Source organism: Fistularia commersonii, chromosome 31, assembly GCF_037954325.1.
Source record: "Fistularia commersonii isolate RoL2024-O1a breed Wild chromosome 31, RoL_Fcom_v1.0, whole genome shotgun sequence".
In the NCBI taxonomy this organism is placed as follows: domain Eukaryota; kingdom Metazoa; phylum Chordata; class Actinopteri; order Syngnathiformes; family Fistulariidae; genus Fistularia; species Fistularia commersonii.
In genome coordinates this window covers 5,646,149-5,660,884 of record NC_141314.1, presented here as the reverse complement: position 1 = coordinate 5,660,884, position 14,736 = coordinate 5,646,149, and the positions used below count along the sequence as shown (strand labels likewise).

The 14,736-nt window shown below is 53.7% G+C and overlaps 1 protein-coding gene across 4 annotated transcripts in view; it reads right to left on the bottom strand.

The window, feature by feature from the left end:
- The window catches only part of LOC147215675 (transcription factor COE3), a 79,538-nt gene that overhangs the window by 48,288 nt on the left and 16,514 nt on the right, over positions 1-14,736 (bottom strand). For all 4 annotated transcript variants that reach the window (XM_086178670.1, XM_086178672.1, XM_086178671.1 and 1 more), the window contains exons 2-6: positions 13,343-13,499; positions 12,042-12,105; positions 10,385-10,440; positions 7,111-7,184; positions 3,095-3,163 (exon numbers count right to left, since the gene is read on the bottom strand). In XM_086178670.1, coding sequence (XP_086034796.1) covers positions 3,095-3,163; positions 7,111-7,184; positions 10,385-10,440; positions 12,042-12,105; positions 13,343-13,499 — 420 coding nt within the window. The remainder of the gene's footprint in view (positions 1-3,094; positions 3,164-7,110; positions 7,185-10,384; positions 10,441-12,041; positions 12,106-13,342; positions 13,500-14,736) is intronic.

Below are 14,736 nucleotides of genomic sequence, written 5' to 3'. Positions count from 1 at the left end.
CTCGGAGGAGCATCAGACTGAATGTGAAATTCAGCTCCAGCCTGGTCCAAATGATATAAACCAGATTCTCCAGCTGCTGCTGCTGCTTCCCTCCATCAACCCCCCTCCCCAGCTCTGATACATGCCCAAAGAAATCGGGAGAAAGAGGCGATGAAGATGCAAGAAGCTCCCTTGTGAACTGGAACCCTGATGCCTGGAGATCCTGACCTCGAAGGCCATCTGCTTCAATATCTAGCACACGATGAGGACCTGTCCACCTGTGGGGAGGGGCGCGCCATTAAAGCCCCACCCCCCCACTACCACCACCACTTTTAAACGTCCACATTTGCTTTAACCTTTACGACCTTGACCAGCACAGCTAAGGTCAGAGAGCGGAGGCTGATGGGAGATGCAGTCCTAACTACCCTCCTCCCATTAAGGACGTGGTGACTCTGGAGATGGAGATGAATGAGTCAAATGAAAGGGGGAGTTCTGACAGCGGCAGTGTCTCTGCGGCAGGTGGGGCAGGGCAGGGGGGTGGAGCCATGCTGGAGTGTGCGGAGGTCAAAGGTCACTCTCCATCATTCTGAACTGCTCAGTGATGACACGAAGGCTGCAAATGGCCAGGGACAAGTGGTGAGGGTGTGAGTGTGTGTATGTGTGTTTGAGTGTGTATGTGTGTGTGTGTGTGTGTGTGTGTGTGTGCGTCTGAAGGGGGTTGTGACCTCCATGTAAGGCCTGACCATTAAAGTGGAGGGTGATGGTCAGACAGCGGGGGAGGCAGGGGGGGGTGAAGAGGTGTGTTCTGGGTAATTAGAGCTCGGCCTCCTCGCATGCTTTGACACTCTTTGGCAATTTATTGCCCCGCTCGGGCAACTTGGCCACCCATCTAATTGCAATATTAGCGTGTAATGGTGGCGGCGTTACAGCGATCTGTCAGCGCAGCGTTCTGCTGCCTCGGCAGGATTTCGCCCATTAACCAGCAAACGGAGGAAACAAAGCGACCTCTGAGAGGAGCATCAACGCACATTTATATTCACACGCACACACACGTGAGGAGCGACAGGGATCACAAAGGAACATTAGCGGCTCTTCGGCTTCACTGCTGAAGGTGATTCGACGTAACGGGTCGATTCCCATCGGAAAACGGGCTTCACCGGCTCACGCCGGACCTCCGGGGTCCGGGCCATTCTCCAGGACAACCGTGCCGGTCTACCGTGTGATGTTCTTCATCTGGAATGTGTCATTTCACAGCAGATGTAATAAAAGTAAAGGGGTCCTGATGCGTTCAATGGGTAATATCTCTGCTCCTTCCATGTTAAAAGTCCTCAGTTTCATTTAGGGGTAATTAACAAGACAGGACACAGACATCCAGATTATTGACACAGAACATGAGGGAGGGGTTAACCCACCTTTGACCTCCAATTGACCTTCACCTGCAGATCAGGGTCAAAGGTCAAACAAAGGGAAGGGTAAGGTGCCTCTGATGGTAGAGGCAGGAACTTAAAGAGGTTTACTGCCATGATGGATGATTTATGGACAGCCATATAAAAACAGCAGCGCATGTGAGTGTGTGTGTTTGTGGGTGTGTGTGTGTGTGTGTGTGTGTGTCAGCTTGATTTACTTCAGCGAGACGTGAATTCCCAGCATTAAACTGCTTTACTGTAGCCGCCGCTGCATCATTTGCATGATGGGTCACTAAACACACAGAGCGGCCCCCGACTCTGAACCCACAGCCTGTGTGTGTGTGTGTGTGCGCACAGGCATGTGTGCGCGTCTGTGTTGGTGTCATAAATCTTGCATTTCTTAACAGCCGCTAAAATGCAGAGAAACAACTAGAGCAGCAGTAAATCACCAGCCGAGGACCCGCATCGCCCGCAAGTGTGTGTGTGTATGTGTGTGTGTTCTCCAGGTTGGCGGGCTGGTATCGGTGTCGTGTCGTGTCCTAATTACAGGCTCAGTGAGGACAGACGGCACAGAGCGGCGACGCTGATCTCGGCCGTTTGTTCTGGGACAAAAACAAGTCAGGAAGGCTGGACCTTGTCACTGTGGCGACACCTCAGGCCTGCCTCTCGCCGCGCGGATGCAGAGCTTACAGGTGGTTTCATGGCGGCTTATCAAACCAATCTCCGTTCCACCGGGATGATTTTAATTAAGGAACCTGTAAATGTGTTCCGCTCCCCCTGAGGTTCCACTGAAGCCCAGGTGTGTTCGGACGCCGCAGGCCGGGGGCAGAACCAATCTGCCGACAGGGGTTCAGCATGGCCGCCAGAGACCCCCTACCAGGATTCACAGGACGAGAACCAGCACAGAGGGGCCTTGTCCTCAGGGTGGGAGGGCGAGCCCAAGCTGTGGGTTCCTTCACACTGACCATGGAGGATGAGAACCCGACGAGGAACCACGGACCCTCTGGACTGACCATTTCCGTCCACATTAAAAGGCAAAACTTGTTCTGGCGTAAAACGCCGACCCCTGCCGGCACCGTCCTTTTCTAGCACGGCCTCCGCCCTGCCGCCTAATCCCTCCACCCTCCGTGTCCTTGGACCTGGCGGCTGTCCGTTATGACGGCCCGCCGCGATTGGCCCGAGTCACAGCGGGTGGGGGGGGGTCAGTGACCTCAGTGGAGGTCGGGGAGGGGGAAGGAAGTGGTTGAGTCCAGGTTGGCTCGTTCGAGATGCCTTGGACAGAGGCCAGGTCCCTCACACGCCGTGTGTGTGTGTGCGTGTGTGAATATATACATATATTCACATATATTGCATAGGAAAAAACGCAAGCCCAGACATGCCGGTGACACACACAAACATGCCCCTTGCTGAGGCCATCGTGCGTCTGATGGGTGTTTTCGAGGTTTTGTCGCCTCTCCGTGTGTTGTGTCGCACATGTGATGGACTCCACACATCCAGCCTTCCATTTCGCGCCACTGCCACACACATGCACGCACGCACATGCACACACCCCTACCGCGGGTGGACTTTAGTACATGTGGAGCCGACAAAGCCATGACACACATGCCTCAGTGTCAAATTCAAAGACAAAGACGCACATGCGCGCGCACACACACACACACACATTCTAAATCCGGGCATGGAGATGAAGGGGGGGGGGGGGGTCCTACCTGTCAATGATGACGGGGTCGGAGGGTGTCTCATTGCGGTTCCCGCAGCTCTTCTTGTCACAGCAGCGACTGCCGGGGAGGAAGAGAGCAAAATCAGACGGGTTCCATCTCAAGTCAGACTGATCAATATCCTGATAGCTTCAGTTTGGCTGTCGCCAATATCGATCGGCAGAAAATGACGGCTGTCAATCAAACGACAGTGTTCAAGGGCTTTTCTGTGACACTTTTTCCCATAAAGACAACGAATAACATTTTGGAAAATTAAACCAGGAGGACATCTGTGTGTGTGTGTGTGTGTGTGTGTGTGTGAGTGAGTGAGTGAGAGACACATACACACGGCAGGTCACATGAACCCCAATCCTAAGATTGACAGATGGCCCTGCTCTGCCGCCGGGTTCTAATCAATACCCAATGATCAATATCCTATTTGTATCACCTAAATTAAATGTGCTCAGACTTACAATCATAAACAATATGGTGGTTCCTGCAGTTTTGACCCATTTGGGCAATTATCGATCATTATTGATAGGCTCAATTAGCGCTGCAGGCGAGGGTGTGATTCCGGAGCCCTTGGACCGCAGTCTAATCAGCCCTCTACGGGAAATCTTCCCAGTAACGCAGACATCGCCCTCGCACAAAGCAAATCAAACGCTCCCTTGATTTTTGTGGACTTTTACTGTGAAAAGCCACCCGAGCCAAGGTCACTGACAGTTGGCCGGCTCCCCAGCGAGGGGGGTGTGTGCGCCGTCAGGCCTGACCCCTGGCGCTGTCGCCGCTGACAACCGGCCAGCCAACCAGGTAGCCAGAGGGTAAACTGGCTGCCGCCGACTGAAGCGGGGGGGGGCTTGTGTTTTGGCGTGGCCTAGTGTGATGGATCCTCACGAATCCAGGAAGTGAGAAGAGTCGGCATGCTGCGTTCGCTGTCACATGACTTGGGCTTTCAAAACACGGTCATGGTTTACGCACCTGTTTCCAGGAAACATGGTTTTACTGGGTTCTTCGGATTATTAGAAGGAGCCTCATTAATCCTGGTTGATTTTTATGATTTTTTTATGAGACCTCCGTAGATCCCCCGTGGTTGAACGCTGCTGCGTCGTTCCAGTGCCTGTTTTCCGAACTCTCTGGACGAAGCTGCGGCACTGTGTCTCTTTCAGGGCGCCCAGATGTAAGACGTTTGTCACGATGAATTAGTAACGCCGGTGCGACTCCGCGGGCCAGTGTGGCGCCATCTATCATTAACAACAACCACAGCGGCCGCCGCCACCACACAGCCTCCGCCGTAGTCTGCCGTCAAGCCGCTCAGCGCAATCAATCCACGTCGCTCCTTTTCCCCAGTTCTCCCTGCCGCCGCTGAGGTCATTAACATATCTTCCGGTAATTCTTAAAAATTAATCACATCTCATCTGACCCGCGACGTCCAATTACGCCCCGGCGCTCGCCCTCCCGCCGTCCTGCATCACATTGCCATTTGACAAACAGGCGTCAAAATCCGGGCAGCGAATGGCAAATGAGACGCTTTATGAATCATTTATCACGCCGTTTGATCTCTAAGTACAGAAAAATCATAAACTAAGCGCTGTGTTTGTGTCTCTGCGTGGCGTGTGAGCGTGTGACCGTGTGTGTGTGTGTGAGACTGTTGCCACAGAACGCGCCACAATAATTTATTCCCCCAGCTACTTGGAACCATTAGTGAAAGTTCCAGGAGACCAATTAGCATTGGAAACCCACTGGTGCTGCTGTGGTGACAACCTCCTCCAAACTGCCAAAGAAGTGTTATAAACAAACTGGACCCCAGGAGCAAAGCCGGGGCCCCCCCCGGGACCGGGGGCCCCTTTCCAAAGACCAAAACAAACCTTGGCTCAGCGTCCACAATATCGCCTTAATGACGTTTCCCCTCGGGCCGCGAGCGGGCTAACACCCCGGCCGGCTAATGACTGAGAGCTGAGAGGCAGCCTGCGTGAGCTAGTGTGTGTGTGTGTATGTGGAAATCTTGGCAAAAATAAAAACAATGTGTGTCTTGTTGCTGTCGTTTGGGTGGAGAGAGTTGTTGTTGCTTCAGCGAAGAGCCTCCTCAGGTCTAAAACAAACTCACACACACGCGCACACACGCTCGCACGCGCTAGCCCCTGAAATAATCAGTCCGGGCGAGCCAGCTGGGCGGCGAGCGGGCCGGGCTGCGCGGCATCATTACCACTGGCTGCTCCTCCTCGCCACTTCAATCGTCGCCACAAGTAGAATCTACTTAAGGCACAAAGAGAAGGTTTGTCTGGGCATGTCGGCGCAACGCTGCACACACACACGCACACACACAAACGCATGTTTCCCTGAGGATGGAGCGGCACGGGCTGGCGAGCCGGCCGCCGCTCCGATCACAGCTTCCAGTTAGCGGCAAGCGGGATGGCCGGCAGCGCAGGCTCGGTTTCAGAGGGCAAGCGTTGTAATTACCCTGAGGCCCAGAATGGCGGCGGTGGCGGCCAACGCCGCCTGGCCTGCTCTGTCCGCCCGCCGGCCTCTCGGCCAGCAAGATTTTCCCCGAGCTCGGGGGTGAGGCCTCTGGGAGCCCGCTGGCAGCGCCGGCGTGCCAGCATGGCTGCTGCCGGCACCGGCTGGCCTGCGATGGGTAGTTTTGGAAAGCGGCAGGTGAGGGTGGTTAATGTGCCGCGGAGCCCGAGCGCCAGGCAAGCAGTCGGCAGCGTTGGGAGCCGGTCACATGACCAGGCACGTCTGGAGCGATTCGGCGCAGGGGTTGCCATAGAAACCAGATGATCTCCATCGCGTTCATACCGAATAAAACGTATGGAAATATGTAAATTAAAAACAAAAAAATAAACGGGTGGGCTCACGGTCTGCTTTGAATGAATAGGCATCCTCTCATCCACAGGTCCGAGTCTCTCACCGCAGGGGGCGGAGCTCCACCTGCAGTGCCCGCCGGGCGCCACCTGGGAGCCCCACGATCCCTCGCTCATTAGCGAATGGAAACGCGGCATCCATCAGGGAGGCGCCTTAATAATCCCACTCAATCACGTCCTGACTGAGGCTCCCGACGCCGACGCACGCCGTCATTATGGAAATGAAGGCGCTATCACGGAAATCTGGCTGTGAGGGGGGGTGAATTTTGGATGACGAAGGGCCCGGCCTGTGAAGGGGGGAAGATATTGGAGAGGGTCGTAGACGAGGAGCGTGCGGAAGGACAAAGACAGGAAGTCAAAATTCCCTCTGAAGTTCCACCAACATTTGGACCAACCAGACCTGGGAAGAGCCGGGCACCAGCGACGTGTGGTTAAAACATCCAGGACGTAGACTGTTCCATCAGCTTTGTCTATGCATGATGGGTTTATAGTCTGGGGGTGGGGGGGTTACAGACAAGCAGGGGGGTCGTCATGGTTACACCAGCAACCAGAACGTGACAGCATCCTTGTGGGTCTTCATCCTGGAAGACGAATGAGTGGCAGCCCAGCTCTTGATGACATCACTGACCATGTGACCGGTCAACAGGCAAGAACGTCAAGGGTTAAACAGAGACACTTTGGAGCAACGACACCCCAACAGTGTGTGTGTGTGTGTGTGTGTGTGTGTGTGTGGCCCCTGCCTTCATCCAGTTACAGCAGGCCTTCGCTGCAGGCCAGAGGGACAACTGGGGACGGGTCATGTGACCTACAAACAGCATCCATCGCACCTTCCCTCTGCATCTGGTTTCCCCTGCCTGTGTGAGTTTGTGTGTGTGTGTGTGTGTCCTATTCGTATCATCGTCTTCTTCTTCACTCCTCCATATGAACCAGTAAATCCATTAACTCTCTGACGACAGAGCGGGAAATGTGTTGATTGGTGTGATGAACGACAAAGACAGTCAACAGCTGCTGATTCTCACACGCACACGCACACGCACGCACACACTCCTGAGGCTGTCTGATAGCAAGTCCTCCTGATTCATTTTCCCAGTAAGCACAGGTAATAAAAGCGCATCCTGTGTAATATTTTTGGGGGTGAGTCCCGCTCGGCAGATAAGCGGGTTCTACCTGCACATGATCTCGTGGGTGAGCAGGACACGGCACATCTCGGGGTTCTTGTCCTGTCCTTCGTACAGGATGGGCTGCGGGAGGGGACACATAGAAACACAGGTAAGACCACGTCAATCTGAGAGAATCACTGCGACGTCTTCATCGATACTGCTGCGGGAACCCTCACACCCCCTGCAAGAACCTTCAGGGCCAAACGTTCTTATCTCCCTTGGTTAGCTTAACCGCCGTCACAGAACGAATCGGCCAATCACAGTTAAGATTGGAGTGATACGACGACCAGTCGGAGGAGCAGATGTCACGTTGTGCAGGAGAGCTTTGTGAGGTGAATAAATCCTGCAGGTCCCTCAGGTCTTCTTGGCGGCGGCAGCCACATTCGGGGGTTGGGAGGGGAGGGGGGCGTTGTGTCTCCAGGACATCCAGTCGTCCCAGCCTGGACTCCAGCCAGACCTGCTTTACTGCTAGAAACGGAGATGGCCAGGAGTGGGGGGAGGAGGGGTGTCTGATGGTTTCTGGGGGAGCCAGAGGAGCTCCCCCCTCCCTCCTTTTTTGTTTGCATAGGTGTGTACCAACACCTTGTAGGCAGACGGCTCCTCCCCCAGAAGATGATCAGGTCTGGTACGTTCGAGCCAATCAGCAGCTTGGACGCACTTCCTCTCCCTGTTCGCCACCTCTCCATCCCGCCTCAAACCCTCATCCCAAGTCGAACGGGCCGCCGCCCACGTCCACCGCCAGCCCGGCTCCTCCTCTGGTGGTCCGCGCCTCCAACAGCCCTTCCCACAATTCCCTGCCAGATGGCGTGCGGCGCCCCAGGACGCGGCGCCCCCCCCTCTAACTCTCCCCCCCCCCAGCTAGCTGTCATGTCAGCGTCCGGATGACGGATGACCGCTGAGCGAGGAGATGTGTGTGCGGTGCTTTCTGTAATACCCCGGTGGTTGTAAATGAACTCCAGTAACGTGTGTGAGTGTGTGTGTGTGTGTGTGCGCTCCCCCCATCTTCCTACATGACCTACAACTACCTCATCCACCTTTATAGTCAAAACAGACCTCCCCCCCCCCAGGGGGACAATACTTTTAGGGTAACGACCACTTCTGCATTATTGATCCTGATGCTGGCTCTGTTCCCCGGGATTAAAATGCTCTGTGTGTGTCTGTGTGTGTGTGTGCGTGTGTGCGGGCACGCGTGCGTGCGCGCATCGATCAATATTTATACATCATGGTTCCCGATATAAGAATCTCCTGAGCGTGAGATTCTCAGTGATGCCGGCCTGTGGGTTCATGTCCGGACTCTGCGGCTCCTCCATCCTTACATTTAAAGTGATGTTTTTTCAGACAACACACATCTGAGCGCACGCGGGGGTGTGTGTGTGTGTGTGTGTAAGTTGAGGTGAAAATACCCTGTTTTAAATAACTAAGGCATTTTCTAAAAAGCCTTGTGTGCCTAACGAACACTGGGGTTATTTCTTCTTCTGTTGTTTTGGTAGATGTCAGCGGCTCTAGCTATAAAACAGAAAGTGAAAGTAATTGATCATATTGATTGACAGGCTGCTACCTGGGGGACAAGTACTTTGTGGGTAATCATTTTTAGCCAAATTCTTGCTATTTGTAGTTAACTTCCTGGGTCCTTTCACAAGAAACGCTTGCTGGTTTTGTGTAATATCAATGCAACTACATGGACTTCGATATTCGCTCTTTCGCACAACCAACATTCAACCCAGCTGCCTCCAGATCCAGGTAACCACTGGAGAACCAGCTTCTTCTAACTCTTTTGTAAATAAATAAAAAAATTAATCACTTGATCTGTGTGGCAGGCACAAAGAAAAGCCCCCCCGCCCACCAACGTTCCACCTGAGCGGGAAGTCCCAGTGGATCTCAGCTGCAGGTCCCGCCTGTCAATCTGTCCTTCAGACCCCACCCTGGTCACCCCCTGTCCCCTCACACAGGGCTGCACCAGGGCTCGCCGGGTTCCATCGATCCGTGGGGCCTCCAGCCGCCCGGCCTGTCAGCACTGACCAGCCACCAGTAGGGCGTCATGTAGAGGGAGGGGTGTGTGTGTGTGTGTGCATGCGTGCACGTCACAGAGGTGTCAGGATTATTGTCTCCAGTGTGTCGCCGCTGTGCCACATTAGGGCGTATTGATCTGCTTCCATGGCTGACGCTTTGTCGGGAGCCGCTTGGCACATCGATCGCTGACAGCAGTGTGTGTGTGTGTGTGTGTGTGTGTGTGTGTATGTTGGGGGGTTAAACAGCTGTTTGGAGTGACTCTTTGAAGATTCTCTTCAGATGGGTTTTATTCACTGACGCTGAATGACGATAAATGAGGAGGATCTGTTTTAAATTGTTGCAGTCATAATTTGTGGAGAGATGGTAACGGACTTTGAGGTGTGTGTCTGTTCTTGTGTTGTGTGGTGGCGTTCTGGTCTCTTCTCTCCGAGAGGCAGCGACGGCCTGGGAAGGAGGGCGCAGCGAGAGCGAGGCGGAGGACGTGGTTTGCTCGGGGGAGCCGAGGTAGGATCGAGTGGAATTCGGATCTTTCTTTTTTTTTTCCTCTCCCTCTCTCACTCACTCACTCTCTCTCTTCTTGGCAGTGCGAGCGCTCGCAGGTTGACGTCCCCCTCGGGGTTTCTGAGTGAGTGAAAACCGGAAAAGTGGGAGGAGATGGCGGATCCGGAGCCGAAGACCGGAGCCGCTGGAAAGGAAAACACATCAGCGGACGGAGGGGGGAACCACCGCAGCAGATTCCTCTGCCTCTGACTGGACGCGGCGGGTCGGAGGGGCCGTGTGGTTTCAGGCGACCAGCGGAGACGCTAATAGCTCTAACATCCCACGCCTCGGAAACAGGCTTTTACATGGAAACTCAAACAAAGAGATCCAACATATTAACTCCAGCTCGGGTTCGCCGCCGCCTCCCTCCTCCCCCCCAAGAGCGGACCCTGCGGTTCTGTTGGGCCCGGCCCCGGTCCAGGACATTCCTGGGCTTTGAGGAGCAGCAACACAACACACTGCGTCTTCATCTTGGTTCCTTCTGTCAGGTGACAGGACAGAAACCACTCACCGGGCAGTGGTCGGACCGACCGCAGGAGAAACCCTCGGTGAGAAGCTATTGAAGATTAAACCAAACACACACCCTCATCCTCCACAAAAAAAAAAAGTAGCACATTAGGAGGAATGCCGGTTGAAAACTACCTTAAATATGGTCATTTAAACAGAAGGCTCAAGACCTTCACACCAGACCATCGTCTGGAGGTCAGTCATGTGACGCGGAGGTCTCTCACCTGTTTGGTCATGGAGTCAATCAGTCGCACGTAGAGGTCCTGCTCCGTCCTGATCCCTGGAAGAAATGAAAGGAGGATCCCCGTCAGCTGAAGAGTGGAGTCGAACCTGGATCAGTGGACTTCCACTGGAGACACACTCCTTGTTGATGCAGAGTGTGTGTGTGTGTTGGACAATTTGAATTTACCGCAGGTGATTAAAGTAAAAGAACCCCCCGTTCTGATTAGACGGTTCTGGTTTTATATTCTCCGAAATTAAGAGGAGGTTGGAAGGGAAATGGTTTGGCTGGATGTCGTAGAAGTACCTGCGTACTCTGTCGGTAAAGTAATTTGACAGCTACCACACACACACGGAACTTTACCTCCCGTCAAGACTGAACCCTGAAAGAACCCGCAGTATTCCAGGAGGTATGCGCTGTCAGACCTCTACCCTGAAACCCCCCCTGAGGTGCAGGAGGTCATGTAGGAGGTGAAAGAGGCCCTCAGGGGGCCCCAGCGCTGGAGCTGATGCTGGAGGAACCGCAGCTCCCTAATAAACTGCACCTCGAACGACGTCCTGCTTGTGTGTTTATGTGTTCTGTCGCGGCTATGCTAGCCCCCCCCACACACACACACAGCGGGCTTGAGCTGTGTATTATTTCTGGCCGCCATCTTTCCTGCAGGATAACGAGGAACCTGCTTCTATGACAAATTAAATATCAATCAGGGCGGTTCGTCTGTTATTAGCTCGGCAGCCGAGCGTGAACGAGCCGCCGACGCGGCGTGGGGTGCAGGAAGTAAATTGCGGGGAACACCTGTTAGCAGCGCTCTAATTGTATTCAGCCGCGGCGGCAGCACCCACCCTCCTTTCTCAGGACGTTTCCTCGCAGCTTCCTGTGCTTCCTAATTGATATGATTCACTCTGCAGCGGCGCAAGTCCACAGCCTAAATGGCGGCTATCCGTCCCGCTTGCAGATGAGGTCAATTACCTCGGCGCGATGCTAATCCGCCGCCGCCAGCCCATATTAGACTGATTTATGCCCCCGTGGAAGAAAAGGCTGCTTTATGTGGCACTTTATCTGGGCTCGGGCGGGGGTCCCAGCGCGGCGCGGCCGCCCTGGACCGCCGCCAGCCTCGCCGTGTGTTTCCCATCAGAACGTCCGATGGACAAAACAGAGGTCAGCCCGGGCTGCGTACAGAGATTCCAGATGTCGAGACGCCGCGCAGCCGTAACGAACAGGTTTGGGTCCGAGGCGCCCTTTAATGCGACCCCCTCCCCATAAATTCTGCTCTTTAATTCACTGGGAGCTTCAGGTGGGGCGGCGGCAGCCTTACCTGGACGCCATCAATCAACAGCGCTAACCTGAACTCCAGATGCCGCAGCTGAAAAAGACTCCCGCTACTTTTTCATTTGACGGCGCGGCTTCGGGTTACGCCGCGGTTACACCCGACGGGTTCCACTGAGTAATGTCATCAGAACCCATGTCGCCCCTCCACCCCCTCGGAGAACCCTCACTACTGCTGCTGCTTCACAGACTACACGGGTTCCACATGGTTCTGTCTCTGAACAAAGAACATGTGACACCATGCGAATGTTCATGTTTGTGACCAAAGAAACATTCTGTATGTTTTATTGACAGGGAGGGGTGGTTCAGACGTGTTCGAAAGCAAATGGTCTCACCGTTGCTGTAGAGCAGCTGTAGCCTGTAGTGGATGCCATTGTTGGTCTTCTCTCCGTTGTACTCCTGCAACACACAAACACACACAGGGTGTCAGCACTCGCTGCTGAAGGTTAAACAGCACGCAGCGGCCTGCTGGGACGAGTCGCCGCTGCCAAACACCGAGGTGACCTGACGGGCCCGCGGCGACGGGTGGGTCCAGGCCAATGGACAGCATCATCACCCCCATCTCTGCCGCCACGTTCTAGTAAGCTACCACAGAAGCAGACAAGCGTTAGAGTGGCAGTACTTGTAGTACTACTACAAGTGTACCAGACCTCACCTGAGATGGTGAACAGGTAACAAGATGTGAAGAACCCAGACATGCAAAAGGAACTCAGCTCAGCCGCCGGGGCTTCTGGGAAACGCACTTCCCCTGCAGACTCTCGGGGGATCACACCCTGACCTTTGACCCGACACACTTCAGTATTCTCCACCCCTCATACTCTTCTTCTCTCCTCCTCTATCCTTCTCTCCATTTCCTAATCCACCCTTTTTTATCCCTCCTCCCTTTTTCCCTCACTTTCTCCCCGTCTCACCATCCCAATCTCCCTCACTGTCCCTCTGTCCTCCATCCTTGTTTCCCCTCACCCTCCCTCCCTATTCTCCCTCTCTCTCTCTCTCTACCTCCCTCACTCCCTCTTTCTCTATCTCTCTCTCCAGTCTTCGTCGCTCAGTGCCAACTGAGCCTGGGAGTGTTGGCTTCGTCCCAACGTGTGTGTGTGTGTGTGTGTGTGTGTGTGTGTGTGTGTGTGTGTGTGTGTGTGTGTAAGGACTAGAGGTCAGCTCGGAGGTGAGCTGACTGAGTGGGAGTAGAGGAGGGGTCCTGGGTTCCAGCTGGCAGCGGATCAGAGCACAGACCCCCGGAACCTGCTGCCGTGGTTTTATTATCGGGACTATTATTACCATCACAGAGGAATTTACTCCGAGCTGATAAATACATTGAAATGAAAAAACGATGGTGGAGGAAACAAACAAGGTCATGGAGGAGGAGAGGCAACCAAACACCGCAGGATTTCATTTCAGGCTCCACAAACCAGATCAAATCTGCAGTTTGTGTAGCTTTGCGCCGTCTGCCTCCGCTCTTCTTCACATGTAGGTCATTCCCGATAGCCTGTCGTCCAACTTCCTGCCAATGTGTCGGGTGAATGTTGACAAACAAAAGACTTCCTGACAGGTACACATTCTCCTTCGGTTTTTGGAAAAAGACGCCACATAGTGGGTGATAATTTGGTGGACTTTCCGGGGTGCAGATCAGCCTTACCTTGTCCTTTTCCACGAAGTCCACGTAGGACGTCCTCTCGATCTCCACCGGCTGGCCCTGCCGGTCATACAGCGCCAACACGAAGTGGAAGAAATTTGACTTCCTCAGGTTGGACGGCGGCTGCTTCTCAAAGTGAGCCCGGGCCAAGCCCACACCGCTGAAACACACACACACACACACACACACAAGTTTAGCTTCCTGTTGTTCAAAGTGTGCGACAAGTGTGGTGACTTTCTTGTCTGACCAATCAGAGGAGGCCACTGAAGCCCTCTAGTGATAGCGCCTCCCAGTGTCTGGGCGGTGCAGCTGAATAAGTGCGGCACTATATCGAGCCGACGAAGGCTGACAGAATGACTTATTAGCTGAATACACACACACACACACACACACACACACACACACACACACACACACACACACACACACACACACACACACACACACACACACACACCCCCCTCAGGTCAGACGGGTGTGTGAACAGAGACAAACCTCGGGGCAAGGAGGGTGACTGATGGGAGGTGTGTGTGTGTGTGTGTGTGTGTGTGTGTGTGTGTGTGTGTGTGTGTGTGTGTGTGTGTGTGTCACTCTCCGTAGCAGCAACCTTTTACATAAAGGCCATAAAAAGTGCAGAGATGGAGGTCGAGGCCCGGGGGAGACCTCCGGACTCAGTTATCTAACTGTGAGTTAACTTAGGGAGCTTCAATCTTGGAACGCCCACCACCACTAGCAGCAGCAAAGCACACACGCTCACAGCACCACATCCTGCTGCAGAGATGGATGGTAAACCAGGAATTTACCGTCTGAGATTGTTGTCCCCCATCGACATAAACTCCATGGAAACAGCTCTGGGGCTGACAGGGGGGTTAAACACCTGTCTCTGGTGCATTTGTTGGAAAAACGGGAGGAGAAGCTCTCTGTGAAGGTCAACAACACGGCGAGGCTGAATAAACCTTTACTCTGGAGACTTGGAACTTGCCCATCAATAGTTCCACGCTGACCACCAATGTGTGTATTGATACTGAACTAAAGTCATGAGGTCATGTGGCATCAGATGCTCAGTGTTGCAAGTTATTGCTTCAACAGCGTCACGTGATCAGTCTGACCATTAAACCTGCTGCAGGTCACCCTGAGAAAACTCAAAGTACTACAGTCCATTTGGCTGGTGGTACTTGTACTGCATACAAATACAGCAAAACATAGAGAACATTTCATGATGCGATCATTGGGTGTCACAAAATCCCCTCGACAACCAGGGTAAGTAAACACAATAGTTTTTACTCATCTCGTTAACTATGAACGGGTCGGCTACACACCAGGAAATAACTGAATGATCACGTCATACTGCAGACACTGATTCTAGATCAGTATCTGGAAGTGGAATGCTCCACAGG